At 35.8% G+C, this 16,973-nt stretch overlaps 1 protein-coding gene across 1 annotated transcript in view; it reads left to right on the top strand.

Annotated features, from left to right (window-relative positions):
• Nucleotides 1-16,973, top strand: part of LOC132701895 (bumetanide-sensitive sodium-(potassium)-chloride cotransporter) — a 59,403-nt gene extending 42,430 nt beyond the window's left edge. Inside the window, exons 4-19 of the mRNA XM_060670186.1 lie at nt 940-1,035; nt 3,064-3,255; nt 5,193-5,369; nt 5,425-5,564; nt 7,139-7,336; nt 7,387-7,618; nt 7,674-7,795; nt 11,087-11,222; nt 11,278-11,489; nt 12,202-12,443; nt 12,499-12,764; nt 12,824-12,962; nt 13,015-13,164; nt 13,213-13,355; nt 15,172-15,283; nt 16,747-16,973. Of these exons, the coding sequence (XP_060526169.1) occupies nt 940-1,035; nt 3,064-3,255; nt 5,193-5,369; nt 5,425-5,564; nt 7,139-7,336; nt 7,387-7,618; nt 7,674-7,795; nt 11,087-11,222; nt 11,278-11,489; nt 12,202-12,443; nt 12,499-12,764; nt 12,824-12,962; nt 13,015-13,164; nt 13,213-13,355; nt 15,172-15,283; nt 16,747-16,879 (2,690 nt within the window). The 3' untranslated portion in view covers nt 16,880-16,973. The remainder of the gene's footprint in view (nt 1-939; nt 1,036-3,063; nt 3,256-5,192; nt 5,370-5,424; nt 5,565-7,138; nt 7,337-7,386; nt 7,619-7,673; nt 7,796-11,086; nt 11,223-11,277; nt 11,490-12,201; nt 12,444-12,498; nt 12,765-12,823; nt 12,963-13,014; nt 13,165-13,212; nt 13,356-15,171; nt 15,284-16,746) is intronic.

Below are 16,973 nucleotides of genomic sequence, written 5' to 3'. Positions count from 1 at the left end.
TAAGGGCAGGTAGTATAAAAATAATGCTTGTACGTAAATAAATTATTTCATTTATTTATTATGACTTTTAGCAATTAATACAGGGTGATTCATTAATAACTGGCGACATTTAAACTATAGAATCTTGAGCTACGAAGATACAAATATACAACTATCGAATCTTGAAATAAAAATGTTAATTCGTGTAGTTTTCGAGAAAGTTTGCATCTCCTAACCAAATGAAACTTTAATCCGTATCAACAAAAACGGATATTTTCGCAACTGTATCCAAAAGAACCATTTTGTTACCATTTAAATAATAGAGAAATTTTAGTAACAGTTAAATATTTAGAAGTCAAGATTTTACGGTTATAACAGTTGCAATTCTTATAGAATCACCCCCCAATATAAAAATCTTCACTTGCGCACATTCGACTATATTTTTATAAAAATTTTGCCAAAACAAACAATAGCCTCGAAAATCCTAATAATTAAAATTTCAGTAATTACAAACCTTTTATGTTGAAACCGCAAATATTTCGATAGAGATTATTGAGAATAAGTAATAAAATGGCTTTGGCTTTAGAGAAAATGCGAATATTGTATGACCTTAATATTTGGTGAAAAAGATGGCAAATTGAATTCTTCTCTTCCTTCCCAAGTGCCAAAAGAATGCTTTTAGACTGAATTTATACGGACTTCGTAATTAATTTTCATTGATACAAAAATAATTCTTGTTGTTTGTTTCATCAGTGTTCATTATTTTCCCAATACTCTCAGTTATTTGACTATTCCAATGAAAAATAATAAAAAAGAAAAATGATCCGTACATCCATGTTTTATAAAAGAGCATCTTATTTCAGTTTTTATGATATACGATATCCGTTTGAATAGTAATTGATTTTATTCAGTGGTTTAGTCGATTCGCCTGAAATGTCTATAAGTCGTTTTATTTTGCAGGTTTATCAATGATAATCATCCTCATTTCTGCGGTCGTTTGTATCATAACGACGCTGTCATTATCGGCAATATGCACCAATGGAGAAGTAAAAGGAGGTAAGCAAATTTTGGGACTACACTCTATCGAATGTTTTTCCTCACCACCAGTGATTTTGGCTAAGCTGGCTTAAGAAACTTTCGATAAGTCGTGAAAATTCGAATTTGGGCTAAAATATTCTTGGGAACAGAATACCAACCAAAACGAACAAATAAACTTTTCTATTACATTGCAATAATATTCATCATTCCAATTTGGATAAGCTAAATCAGTAAAATAATCTTGCATTACGATAGTAAACAAAATGAAGCATTGACTGAAGTTAAATAGAACATATCTGCTCTACAAATGAGAATCTTCATTAATGAGAATATTGGTTAGCTACTTTTCTGAACATCTCACCAAATTTAGACATATTAATTAATGACACTATAGATGCGACATTTCTTAAGCAAGAGTCTTATATGTTGACGATACGTTCATCATCTGGAATGGGACCCATAGACAGCTGAATTCGGTTGCATTTAGTTTGTAGATATCCTAGTACGTAGAAATAGCGTCTCTAACCTTCCAAATTTCCAGTATAACATTCTGAAACAACCAAATTAGGATTCATCCAAACACTCTGCAAAAGAGCAATCACAGTATGCAGTGACGAAGCATTGGATATAGAATTAAGTAGCATTGAAAAATATTTGCTTCATAATTGTTACATTCAAGAATGTACTGATAACGGGTAGTGATACATCTGCATACAAAAAGAAATAAAGACAAGTTCGACAATCTCTTAGTATTTCCACTGAAGCATAGTCTGCCACCTTCAAGCATTTGCATTACCTGTAGATTTCTTAAATCCACTAAATATTATGGTCGTTTAAATTTAAATTTGAAAAATATTGGACGTCGGTTTTGAGATATATTTACAACTGTCAATAAACCCCTCTTTAGATCATTAAACTTATACTTGCGGCGTAAAATTTACCAGTTATGCGAGGAACAAATGAAACCACTGTTAAATGTAACTGAACTACCTTATGGAAGTGTATTCAACACATGGGTTTTAGATTTAAAAAAATTGACAAAAGGCAAGTTTTAATGGAATCTTTTAGAATTCGGAAATGGCGATTGGAATATCTAGAAGAAATTAGAATTTACAGAGAACAACAAAGGCCAATTATTTACTTGGATGAAACCGGGTTCGACACTTATGATACCCCGGAAAAGGGTTGGGTTGACTCACTGATAAATGTAAAACAAACGCGCCATCAAAAAGAGGTAAAAGAATAACTATTTTGCATGCTGGCTCTAAAGATTTCAAATGGGCTTTCTCTATCTGCGAAAAATATTAAAGATTTTTCTCTGGATTACCATGAAGACACCATCGCTGATTTATTTGAAAGTTGGTTTAAAAACAAACTAGTTCCAAACATTTCTCCTAATGGACAATGAAAGTTATCACAGTAGACAGTAGATTAAAACCCCTTTCTCATGTGACACAAAAGTAACAATCCAAAACTACATGTATAATAACGACAATTATTTTCACAAATGGTGTACCAAAAAGCAATTAATTGAGGTTCTACAAAGCTTGAACCTATAAATGGAATACGTCTGTGATAATTATGGAAAAAATCTAGGGCATACGGTTTTAAGGCTTCCACCTTACCACTGTATATTTAATCCCATTGAACATGTTTGGCACCAACTGAAATCTGCCATTCGTCGTAACAATGTTTTTCCAGGTGTTAACTCCAATGACCTAAACTTATTCGTTTGTACAGGTACATGAGTGAGCGTCTCTCTCGTTATAAACCTCTTTTTCTGTCACCCCTCCTCCCCCCATCTTTTTAAACATTGCAGTAGTGAGATGAACAGAGCGGTTCACTCCTATACATGGCCAACGAACTGTCACTAATTATAAGTGATCCTAATCAAGGACTCCCCTATACAAGTCAGAAACAACTTCTTTTCTTGGGTATGGCAACATTTTGTAATGGCATAGTAACTTAGCTACGCGTCACAACCCATACTGCTGTAGTAGACAGTTGGGACCGTTGAAACCAATGAAAATGTCGATTTACTTTCAGGAGGAATATACTACTTGATATCACGATCCCTGGGTCCCGAATTTGGAGCGTCGGTCGGCATAGTTTTTGCATTTGCCAATGCCGTCAACGCTTCGATGAACACTATCGGCTTTTGCAACTCGGTTAGCGACCTATTTAAGAAGTACGATATACCCCTGATCGACTATGGAGTCAATGACGCTAGAGTTATAGGTAAACTTACATGCAACGTTAGATTCGTAGAGATATAACCCAGAGGTGTCAATCTCGTTCATCCACTTTATGGACTTAATAATCGTCAAAACAAATATGAACAATAATATTGACTGTGGAGTGAACCGCAAAGCTAAATATGTACAATGTGTCCCATTCTGGTTGCGACTCAGGGGTATGTTTGTTGTTAGTGAAGATAAAGCCTTGCGTTTTCGCAAACCTTTGGTACTTTTTTGTGAAACGAAGGATGATGTTAAGAAAATTTTTATGAATTGCAAGATTTTCAAATACATGGTGATTTTGGAAATTTCTGGCATCTCGAGTATCCTATAAAATATCGGAAATGTGAAAAGCGCATCCGATATAGATCTTTACGTAGAATTCAGTGGCGTAGTCAGTTTTTTCTAAATGGTTTTGTCTTTTTGAAAAAAAAAATAGGTCTGTGTTTTTTGAATATCTTATAGGCCAATATCAGAGGTTAAACGTTTTCTATATTACTATTTACGTTCACCGCGACACCGCGTACCGCCTTAATACGAAACACTACCAAGTTTTATCATAAAAAACAGCTTGGCCATGATAAAAGAAAAAAGTATGCAATAAACAGCATATGTTAATATCCCTGTCGAAAAATTCATGTAAAAAACTTAATTTACTCTGTAGTCTCATCCAAATCATTAAAGAAGAGCCTTTAATATAATTAAATACTTGAATATTAGCGAAGCAAATGTAACGCAATGGACATGTATTAAAATAGGTAAAAAAAAATCTTAAGGTATTTTTTTTACTTTAAGTTTTCCAGAGAGACCACAAATCGTTTAATATTTAAGTTAAAGGAGAATTTACTTAGATTTGGACCTATTCAAAGCTTCGGACAAAGATCTGTATCAAAATATATGAAATAGCAGAAATAAATATTCTAGCAAGTGGGCAAGTCAAACCACAGAATTCATTATAAGATCAAGTAGTCCATCATTTTCATCCTGACGATCCAGATAGACGACTGCTATATTGGAAGGTAATTTTGTCGGATCAAACATTCAAAAGCAGCGCCGGTATAATTAAAAAACAAAATACTCGGCACTGGTATCAAGAAGACCAAAATGTAATATTTGACCGAGAACAAAAAAGAAGAACCTGTTTTTGAAGGTAAAACACACTGAAACCAAAACTTCTTTTTTGTTCTCGGTCAAATATTACATTTTGGTATGGACTGCCAGTTGTATATGGAAATATTTCAAGATTTAAGCGTTTAAGATTTTTTTTGTGGCCGCATTTAAAAAGTGAGGGAGACCTTTGAAGCAGCTTTTGAAAGTGCAACCTCTTCTTATTCTGAAAGCTTTAAAGAGGATCGAAACTGCCTGTAGATTGTGCGTTAGAGAAAATGCCAAAATATATTTTTGACTTCAGGAAAATTATAAAAGTTAAATATTCAATAAATCCTTTTTCGAAAGCCTTCCGCAAATACTTTCATGAAAATTTAAAAAATCATTTTTGTGATTTACACAAATAACCCCATACCGTTATACATTTTTGAGAAGCTCATACTAAGTAGAATCAAGTTGGCCTATAAGATATAGGGAGTTCCATTAAAAAAAAAAGTACCAAAAGCTTGCGAGAACGCAAGGCTCTAGCTTCACTAACAACGGACATTCCTCCCTTAGTGTGAACCATAATTCCAATGAGGTTTAACTAGGAGCTAGGTATCAACTAGGAGCAGCTCAGCCCCCTGCATCTGGTAGATCATTTATAGATTCCCACATACTCTTAGCAGTTGAGCTGCAGTTTCCTCCTCTTTTAAATACACACTACAGTCTTTATTCACTAAGCTAATGGTAATTCATTGATAATTATCGACACTGCAAAGAGCAATTTCGGTATAAATCAACAAACACCCCATAACTCTTTTGGTTGTGACACATTTTTTCCAACCGTAGGTACGGTAGCAACGGTTGTGATGGTAATTATATGCGCGATCGGTATGGAATGGGAGAGCAAGGCCCAGAACTTTCTAATAGCGATTATTTCGGCCGCCATGTTGGACTTCGTCGTCGGCACGATATTGGGGCCCCGGGGTGACTTGCAGCAGGCCCAAGGATTTACCGGATTTAATGGTAAATAGAGTCGGAATTCATTTATGTCGCAATTATTGTTGACGTTTGTTCGCAGCTACTGTTTGGGAAGCAAACTGGGCACCCCAATACAGAGACTCGGAGGGGGAGAGCTACGATTTCTTCAAAGTTTTCGCCATATTTTTCCCTTCGGTTACGGGGATTCAAGCCGGTGCTAACATTTCAGGGGATCTAAAGGCTAGTAAAACACTTTTTTATCTAATCTCTAACTGAATAAAAAAAAACAAACAACTCCTAGACAATACTTTTGGTATTGGTATTGGAAGCACACATATGTTGAGGCACTAGCTGTAGCAAGCTTTCAATTTTCTTTTAAATGGGTTTAAAGGCTTTGTTGTTGTGGATTGCGCTCAAATTTTAATCTTCCCTCTATTAGCCATTTTTAAAGGTATTATAAAATGCCGTACTGTTCCAGAATGCTTGAAATTGGCTAGGGTGTGTCCCTTTCTGAAGAGTGACTCTACCTCGAACCTTCGTTAAAGCCTTAGAAAAACTGATTTGTGGTGGTCCGGCTTCCAACTTAGTAGAGCTGACGCAGTATATTGCAGAGCCTCTCGACTAAGCAATTCAGGTTGATGTAGTGCATTTGGATCTTGATAAGGCTTTTGATCGCATTGACCGCTCCATGAAGGTTAAAAAAATTCCAGTGCTGATTTTTTTCTGTCTCTTTACGTCTTATCTACACAATAGCTATAAGTAAGCTATAATAGATTCCAGTTGGCGCAGTTTGTCGCAACACCCGGCGTGCCCCAGGGTTCTAATCTTGGAGCAGCTTTCTAGTGTAGTATAGATTTTAGTGTGACTTTCGATCCACAGCTTTCGTTTATTCAACACATTGATATTACAGTCAATTCTTCCTTATAGATTACTTGGATTTGTTTTTCGTAGCTGCTGAGCATTTTCATATAGCATATTATGGAGTTATTGTATGTTTATTTTCTCCTCTATTGTGATTGTTTTATTACATTTTGCCTTGTAATTGGTGTGAACTGTTGGGCCATGAAATCGATTGTTGTTATTATTATTACTACATGTAATATTCGATCCTTGCGAATTATTAATGATTTCGGTTTCTCATTTTAAAGTGTACTCGAAATTGGCAAAACCTTTCGCATACTGGAGAGATATATTCTATGAATCCGATAATCCAAATCAAAGGGCCTCATTTTCGAGGAATTGTATTTTATTGAGGTTGGAGTTTCCCACAAGTACCCCAAACAGTTCGTTCTGACAAAATATATGCATCTTAAATATTCTAAAAGTAGCTATTAGGGGCTTTTTTTTTATATTTTCTCCGTTCTTGTTTAACACCACACCCTTAATTTTGATCTCGCAGTGACCTGTTTGCTTTTTTTTAACGATCATGTATTTAGTTTGCTCTAAATTAATGTTGAGCGTAAGAGGTAACTATTCTGACACCTCTTGCTGAAACCTCTTCAAGTCAAAAATAATCGATAGACCATATTTTCGCAGACCCTATGCATACTGAACATCGGGATCAAGCCAGCTTTTGCTCTTCGTAATCATCATAAACCCTAAGAATTTTTTCTATTACATCTGCAGGAACGCTTTCACAACTATAATCAGATCGAAAACCTGATTATTTCCGAGGCAAAACACTGTAAATATTTAGAAATGCTCTTATTTGTTCGTTCAATATTTTCTCTAGAGTCTTAGAGAGTGTAGACAGAATACTAATGCAACGCAATCATCAAGTTCTAGTCAGATCAGTAGCTCGGACTGTTTTTCAGGATCCCGCCACCGCCATCCCAAAGGGAACGTTCCTGGCATTGCTGATAACTATGCTCTCTTACGCGTTGTTCATGTTGTTCGCCGGTGGCGCCGCCATGAGGGACGCAAGCGGAAATACCGCCGACCTGATCAACGGTACAGTCGCGAACTGCGCCGTTGGCGGAAAATGCGATTGGGGACTTTTCAACAACTACCAGGTGATTTTCTTTCCAATTAAGGAGCATCATATAACTACTTCGATTTGCAGATGATGACCATTATGTCGAGCTGGGAACCACTAATTTACGCGGGTTGCTGGGCAGCGTGCCTGAGCACCGCCCTGACGAACTTGCTTTCCGTGCCCAGGCTCATCCAAGCCCTCGGCATCGATCAGATTTATCCAGGGTTGATTTACTTTTCCAAAGGGTACGGAAAGGCAGGGGAGCCGTATAGAGGTTACGTCCTCACGTTCTTCGTGTCTGTTGCGTTTCTTTTGATCGGCAAGTCGACCGGACGCAGGTAAACCGACTCCCAAATAACGGCTTGGGATTTCAGGCGAGCTAAACGCGATTGCCCCACTGATTTCAAACTTCTACCTGGCGTCTTACGCGCTCATCAACTTCTGCACCTTCCACGCGGCGTTGATAAAACCCCTTGGCTGGAGGCCCACGTTCAAGGTGCGTATGAGTGGAATTTCGTGATAAACGTAACGATTTGAAGACTCCTACGCAAAAAGTGCTCCAGTCAAACAATCAATACAATACAATACGTTTATTTCTATCGAGAATAATACACTGTATAGGAAAAGTCATTTTTAATTCTAAAATAAAAGATAGCCGGACGCTAATATATGTGCGGAGGTTAGAACTACTTTTAATATCTAAATTATGTATATCGAGAGTCTTTTAGGAATTAATGCGATTTGTAAAAACAAATAAACAATCAGATTTCATACAGAAAAAAAGGCAGTACAGTCCCAAGTGGCACAAATGCGCTGAAAGGTGTCATATACCTTACTAAGTACTTGCCTTACTGGTATGGTCTGTTCATAGATATAAGAAAGTTACCAATTGCTTTTGAATGGGATTATCCAAGGGTGGTCTTTAACATACAATGCAACAAGATTATTACCTAAATTTAAATTCAGGTAAAATTGTGCTCCGTAATAGAAAATTATTTTACACCTACCTGTGTTTAATATTCTTTGGGTTGATATACTACTTAGTTTAAGTTTATTAATAATCATTCTTATTTCGTGTGTAATACAGCGTGTGTTGAATCGTGTGCGAATTATGCATGAGTCTAGTGTATCTCGGGAGATGCTCCCGCCCAAATGTAGAAAACACTATTCTATTGAGACTAAGGAAGTTATAAACAATGTTTATTTTACTCTCATTGAACGTGGTGCCATCAAGCAAGCATCTTTACAAGAGACAGCCACATTGACGAAAATTCCAACATCAAATTGTGAATAATCCCATTTCAGCGGGGAAAAAAAGAAGCGAGTGTAGATGAAAGTGATTAAGATATAATACGGCGTAAAATCTACCAGTTATACGAGGAACAAAGCGTTCCTACATTAGATATCTTAATTAGGAGGCTTGAAAAAGATGAAACCAGTGTTAAATGTGGCAGAACTACCTTATGGAAGTGTATTCAACACATGGGTTTTACATTTAAAAAAATTGACAAAAGGTAAGTTTTAATGGAATCTTTTAGAATTCGGAAATGGCGACTGGAATATCTAGAAAAAAAAATAGGATTTACAGAGAACAACAAAGGCCAATTATTTACTTCGATGAAACCTGGTTCGACACTTGTGACACCCCGGAAAAGGGTTGGGTTGACTCAACTGATAAGTGTAAAACAAATGCGCCATCAAAAAAAGGTAAAAGAATAACTATTTTGCATGCTGGCTCTAAAGATGGTTGGATTCTAAATGGACTTTCTCTGTCTGCGAAAAATATTAAAGATTCTTCTCTGGATTGCCATTAAGACACCACCGCTGATTTATTTGAAAGTTGGTTTAAATACAAACTAGTTCCAAACATTCCTCCTAATAGCGTCATTGTAATGGACAATGCAAGTTATCACAGTAGACAGTTGACTAAAACCCCTTCCTCATGTGACACAAAAGCAACAATCCAAAATTACATGAATAATAACGACATTTATTTTCACGAAGATTATACCAAAAAGCAATTAATTGAGGTTCTACAAAGCTTGAACCTACAAAAGGAATACGTCTGTGATAATTATGCAAAAAATCTGGGGCATACAGTTTTAAGGCTTCACTGTATATTTAATCCCATTCAACATGTTTGGCACCAACTGAAATCTGCCATTCGTCGGAACAATGTTTTTCCCCGTGTTAACTTCAATGTCCTCAAACTTATAGAAACCGAAGTTTTTAATATCCCTCCACAAAGTTGGGCAAATTCTGTTAAACATATAGAAAAAGCAGAACAATCGTATATCCATAATGCAAATAATATAGAACAAATAATAATAAGAACAGGCGATGATAGCTATAGTGATACTGATATATTATGTGAATAATTTTAAGTAATTTAAGTAGGCAATAAAAATAATTTGTAATTTTATTTTAGATTTAAAAGTAAATACCTAACAAAACCCCAAATAATTAAATTCTAAGTACGGACCTGTTCGGTCATATTTCATTCTTATAGCTTTCCCGAGTCTTTCCTTAATTCGTATCAGTTAGTCACTTTCTTATATCTATGAACAGACTTTAACCTTTAATATGACGCTAATAAACATGGAAAAGGCGCAAGTTTATCAAACAATTGTATCTAATAAATTAGAATTAGCATGAAAAAATAGGTTATTCCTAATGAAGCTATATCGCATACGAAAAAACTACTATTTGCCTCTTTTATCTTATTAGTTGTTTCTCGATTATTCCGTTGCAAACATGATTAAATATAATAATAAAAAAACTGTTATTAAAATGGTCCTGAACGCAAAAATGTCGCACTATGCAAATTGTGTCCTGTAGCAGCAATAAAATCATTTTCAAACAATTATAAAAAAAATTAGCTCAAGCATATATAGTTTTATAATTATTGATTTATAATCATGTGATACGAAGCCTTTAAAAATGTTTTATTAATCAGTCTCATCAACAACTATAAGGCACTTTAATAAAATATATCAATTTCTAAAGCATATTGATGATCTTCGCGAACTTTATTCCACTATTTTCTCTTAAAGGAAGTAATAATGAAGCAAATATCGCTACAAGTATGAGTTTTTGGTTTTCCAGCAATGTACGCATTTTTGGGCAATAAAAACATCTGTAGCGAAGCTTGACAAACCCCAGAAGTGGACACCATGTCGTAGATTTGCATTAACATTGGCGAATATTTTAGGTCAAAGATAAAATCTGAGATTAGGCACTCTTATAAAAACTATCTACTGAAAGTTGAATATGAGATTAAAAGAATTCTAAAAAGTTTTGGTCGATTATCAAAAACAAAAGTGAATGTTAATGATACTAAGTTGCATACTAGGCAAGATATGACCAACTCTTTTGCACTTTGTTTTGGACAATCGCTTCGTAACGGGGATTTTTCAATAGATACCTCCTGTGCCGTTGAAATAGAGTCAGAAAAAACATCTTCGTGCTTGTGGTACTTTTCACTGAAACTATGCCATAAGTTCATCAATGTTGCACGACCATCATTTATCAAATATACGCAATTAAAGAGTTGTTTTAAAGATCTTTTGTAGATTATCCAAAAACTAACCAAAATTAAACAAAACGCAAATTTAGTTTATTTACAATTAGAAACAATATCTAATTACTAATATTCAACACCACTTATTTACCACAATACTCATCTCAAGTTTAGATAAATCAAAATCAGAACTGTGCATTATAACAAGACCTCATGTGGTTACTGAATAGACCAGTACCTTTGTTATTATTATAAATATTGTTCCAGTATTACAATTTGTGGCTCAGTCTGTTCGGGTTCATCGCTTGCGTAGTGATCATGTTTCTGATCAACTGGAAGACGTCACTGATCACGTTCATAGTGATCCTCGGCCTATATTTGGTCGTCGTCTATCGTAAACCGGGTACCGTTATTGCTAGGTTGAGTTTGAACGTGTTGATAAAGCTTCTTCTCGACAGATGTAAACTGGGGCTCGTCCACGCAAGCGCAGACCTATAAAACGGCTCTTTCGACGGCACAGAAGCTGAACAACGTAGGCGAGCACGTCAAGAATTACAAACCCCAAGTGCTGGTACTTTGCGGGGCACCCAAACACCGCCCTCCGCTACTGGACTTCGCCAATTTGATTACCAAGAATCATTCGTTGTTGATCGTAGGAGACGTTATTGAGGTAATAATAGTAATGAACAGTTTTCACTTTCTAGCCCAGTATGCAAAAAGACACCTCTCTCTTCTCCTATGAACGAATTTTTTTTTGACCTTATTAAGGCACCAAGTGAAGTTTCTTCACTTCCATCTTGTTACAGTAATTTGGTATCTGCTTTATAAGGCTATCGAAATTACTTGCAATGTCATGGGGGTTCCTTAAAAATAATATGGCACATGACATTACAAAATACACTCGCTCGCTTACTTAGTCGTATATTCAATACTCAATACTGAATGTATTTATTATCTTCAATTAACAAAAAAAATATAGTATAATATATAGCAAGTAGCTGAATCGTCAAAAAAAGTGTAATACAAAAAAAAGTACCGGTCAAATATCTATCTCTAAAAGTAATCAATAAGAAAATTAAAATAAAAGTAACATGAGTGTATAAAACAGCATGAACAAACAAAATAATATAAATAAACCAAATTATAACCAGAAGAAATCAATTCGAAAAAAAAAATGCAAAATCACTTTGACTAAAAGGAAGTGTATAAAATAACATGAACAAACACACATACAGAAACTATTTGAAAAACAAAGACGAGAAACAGATTAAAATCAAACAAAAAGATGGAAATTCAAAAATTGATTTCCTTTTTATTTTTTTGTTTACTCGGTCCTTTGTTGTTTATAGTGTTTATAAATTTTGTGTTTTCTTTAATATTAGGAAAAAATATCGCACAAGGGCCGGTCCCGGCGGATCCAGGACGGGTACGCATTCCTCAAGGGCAATAAAATCAAAGCGTTCTACAACGTAATCGACAGCATGAAATTCGAAACAGGTGCCAAGGCTCTCCTGCAAGCCTCGGGGATCGGCAAGCTCGTGCCCAACGTCATGATGATGGGGTACAAAAACGACTGGTCGAATTGTCCACGATCGCAGCTCATCGCATACTTCAACGTATTACAGTAAGCACCAGCGCAGTTTTCTTTTGTTTCTGAACTTAGAAATTGACATTATTAGTGCCGCGTTCGACCACCATCTGGCTGTGGCGATCCTAAGGGTGAAGGGAGGCTTCGACTATAGCACGCTGACCGAGCTAGACGAAACCATTCAGTCTGACTGCGGCACATTGCACAACCAATCCATGCCGAACCTGCGCACGTCGATCAGCAGCCCAACCATGATGCATACGGACTCGAATCTTAGTTTGGTGAACATCGACAACCCCAACGGTAACAAAACAACCCCCAATTACATCCTCGGCGACCATAAGCTTCAGTCTACAGGTACATTCGTTCAAGAAACTCTTGAAGGCGACAATTTTAAATTCAGAACTCGGTTTCAGAGACGATAACGGACCTGACGTCGAGTCAGCTGAAGAGCAAAAAGGCCCAAGCGAAACTGGAAGTGGTGTTGAGCATGTCGAACGAGGAATTGTTTCACGTGGAGGAAATGAACAGGTTCAGGAAAAAACAGGACAAAGGGTGAGAGACCAATTGATTGGAGAACTTTGCGGGTAATCCACGCATTTCGCAGATTTATAGACGTGTGGTGGTTGTACGATGATGGTGGGTTGACCATGCTGCTGCCGTACATCATTTCCACAAGGCACGACTGGTCCAGCTGCAAACTGAGAGTGTTTGGACTTGCGAGCAACAAGAACGACATCGCTTTGGAAGAGAGAAAGTGAGCATTGAACCGTGACGTTTCGGATGTAACAAGTGGTGTTTTTAGCATGGCACACATGCTTTCGAAATTCCGACTGCAGTATTCGTCGCTCAAAATGGTGTCGCTCAGCGATAAGCCGCAGGAGCGGACGATCGAGTTTTTCAATAATATGCTGAAAGAGTTTAGGATTCAGAACGACGCTGAAAGTGGTGAGGAAAATAACCATTTTTTTAAGTCCACTTGAGGAAAAGTAGTTTTGCGTTTTCGGACCAAAAATTTTTGAACCAAAGTCTCGCTGAGTATGTCCATTTAGGCACTGATTCCTAAAATGATTTTTTTTTGTTTTTCGAAAAGTAACCGAAATATCGTCTTTTTTTTTTGGATTTGTTGCTACCAATTTCAGTAATCCCAAATAAGTATAAAATGAACGAACTTTTAGATCCCAAAATGGTACTTTGAGCTACTACAATCGCTAGAAATAAACAGTTTATACACGGTGTCCAAATAGTGTGCAAAAGTAAAATTATTTTTGTTTTAAAGAAAAATGCTAAATGAGACTAAAATAACCCAATAGTTATGGTCTATATTGAGTTTTCGGAATTATGACCAGTTTTCGTGAGATTTTGTCTTGAAGGTAGTTCGAATCGTTTATACAGGATGAGTCAAAATGAAAAATTTAGTTTTCGTGAAAAAAATTACTAGAGCAGGCTGTATATTTTACTTCCATTAATTACTCCTATTAATGATCTTTCAATTTTATTAAGCATTCCTATAATTAAATTTCGATTTTTTTTCTCTCAAATAATTCGTTACATCCGAGATTTAAACAAAAATAAAATTACGCACTGCGCAACTTTGGAAAAACAATTTGAACAGTGTTTTACAGTATTTACGCCAGAGACAATATTAACAATGCAATTTTAATACTGCTAGTAGTTCCAGAAAAAAGATTACGTTTTGTTTTCCGATACATAGTTCTGTCCTTATACGCCATGAGAGTCCGCTCTGCTATCCCATAAGCAGAGATAACATGGATACTTTGTATATCAGCCCCGTAGTCCCATTAAAAATACTACAATTTTAAAATCTAAAATTAGCTGTCAGTTTTACTCGCGATGCTTTACAGATTCAAGAAAGATTTCAACACTTTCGTGGTTTTCTTTTAAATATACTGAGCGACCGATTGGAAGAGATGTGAATTTATTTCCGTTGTGTAATAAAACAGCTTTTAAGCTTTTTGTAGAGCTGTCGTCGATAGACGCCATTCGTTAGGGACACAGGGTATGCCAAGTATGCAAACAAAATCCATCTTGTTTTGTGAAATACGTTGAGAATATTTTATGTCTAGTGATCCGTGATATTAGCATAATCAAGCAAATTTCATTATTTTAAGCGACAGCCTAAAAGCTCTCCTTTATTTTTTGGCCAATTTAACTCTCTCCGAGTCGTTACAATATTCTGTAGTAATAAGATGTTTTGGTTGTTCTGGTATAGGTAACTCAACTTTTATTACAACTAAGCGATGAGTTACGTTTCTGCGATAATTTTTTCGGTCGCTCAGATACTGGTCGTGTCAGTTCGTGCGTAATTGGTGCAGAAGAAGATTCAAGCAGGATATTCGATAGGTTTTGTAGCAGTCACTGACGAGGTTTTTTTTTCTCGGCAACTCCTTGGTATTGTAAATGTAATAGACCCTTCTTGACCTAGATAACAACCTAAAAGATAAAAATAAAAATGAATATGTCTATTATATTTCATTCACCGCTTAATTAAAAATTGCTTACCTTATAAACATCCTTTACAATAACTATGGAGCAACATGTGGAGCCCGTGGCTAGTCTTGGTTCCGAACAGATGAGTCGAAAAATTAATTTTTTTTTGTTTAAAATTCGCTAGGAGGAGGAATTTCAGCAATTAGGCATTGAATTTAAAAGAAATAGAATCAAAATTGATTCTTTCCGTTATGTTTCACATACCCCTAAGAGAGAAATTTTATGAAATTTAAAATCTAAAATAAAATTTCAGATTGCCGAGTGAGTGAGAGGGAATTCGCTGCAAATCAAGACAAAACTTACCGTCAGCTGAGGCTGAGAGAACTCCTGCTGGAGAACTCGAGCGCCGCAAACTTAGTAGTGATGTGAGTAGCAATTTCAGGACGGCCGAAGTTTTAGGGAGGAAATACCGCGACGATTCGCAGTAATTCGCACATAAAGAAATTTAAATTAGACACTAAACGATAGTCCTGAAGCTCGTTTCCCTTAGACTTAGAACCAGATGATACCTCGCCCAAATCATTAGTGAGATTATTGTACATACGAAATGAGCAATTACGACTTTTGTTTTTAGCGGTACCGAGTTTTGTAATATCCGAAAAAACTGGCAAAATGCTTTTTATCATTCCCCCTCCAATAACTCCGAAACTATTCAACATATGTCAATTATTTTTTGTTTGACTTGAAGAGCACACATAAGCGATGATACCTGAGGTGATACAATTTTCAGATTTTTTATTTTTCATTCTTTTCATGACCTCAGATATGAATATTAGATTTTGTATATGAAACCATATACTATATGATGTGAAAGAAATGTAGTAAGATATATGAGGAAGTTTTCAAAAAAAAAGTTGATTAAGCAGGATGTTCCACACAGGCATCGATAATTCCACAAATTCTCTTTTCTTATGTGTCTTAGCTTAGACAGACGATTCCAAGCTTCATTTACCATTCAATATCTAATCGGTTCCAGAAATTTTACAAAAACTTAACGCAGATCTTAACACCTTGACCTTATTTACAACAAACCACACCACTACCACACCCTAAAACTTAACCATCCTTTTTGGAGTAATTTTAATGTTTTAAATATGCCGGCTTATCTTAATGAGATGTTCTAACTTCTTCCATATTGCCAAAGAACAAGAAATAACGTTATTCCTCGTTGAAGAACGTCAGCATTTCAGATATCATTTAATTATGTAGCAATAAAGATATGGAATAGTCTTACCAGCCAGATGAGGGAATTAGGGCTATTTTCGTACACAAAATTAATAGAATCTAAATTACTTACAGAACAAAATCTACTTTTACAATAATTAATTTAAATATTCAATAGCTATTTTTATTTAATTTTAGGGTTATGTTGAACTCCTATGGCAACTCCATCGTCGATCTGGGTTTGGGTTTCCTTTTTCTCCGATTTTCCCTTTTTTTAATTTCTTCTCTTCTTCAATTAATACTCATGCGATATATTAACGCGCTTCTAGGTTCAATAGTGTTGTAGACTCCTAGGGCCTTCCCGCTAACATTTCGCTTTTAGAAAGATGTTGGGGAACTGTCATTAAAATCGAAAACTGCTCCTTTTTGTAAAAAATTGATTTGTGGTGTAATTGATGAAATGATTATTTATTATTTTATTATTATTATTAAAATTATTTTTTCTGAATTTCCCCATTTTTGCCAGTACCACTAAAAAAGGTCGTAATTGCCCATGTCGTGCATAAAATAACCTGACTAATGATTTCAGTCAGGCTGGTTCTAGGTCGATAAATAAGGAAGCGACTTTTACGGGCTTTTTTCTCCACTAATAACAAAACTGTAGGTCATTGCCGATGCCGAGAAAAGGATTTTCGGCGCCTCTGTACATGGCATGGTTGGAAGCGTTAACCAGAGACATGCCGCCATTCCTGCTGGTCAGAGGGAACCAACAGTCGGTGTTGACGTTTTATTCGTAACCATTGTCTTTACCAAACCAAGTATTTCCTAACCACCGTAGCGTAGATTTGTAAAATTAAGTATGTTTTGTACGAGTAAACGCAATAAACCTAG

The sequence above is a fragment of the Cylas formicarius genome, unplaced genomic scaffold (assembly GCF_029955315.1).
Source record: "Cylas formicarius isolate icCylForm1 unplaced genomic scaffold, icCylForm1.1 PGA_scaffold_5__7_contigs__length_24384050, whole genome shotgun sequence".
NCBI lineage: Eukaryota > Metazoa > Arthropoda > Insecta > Coleoptera > Brentidae > Cylas > Cylas formicarius.
This window is presented reverse-complemented; position numbering and strand designations above follow the sequence as displayed.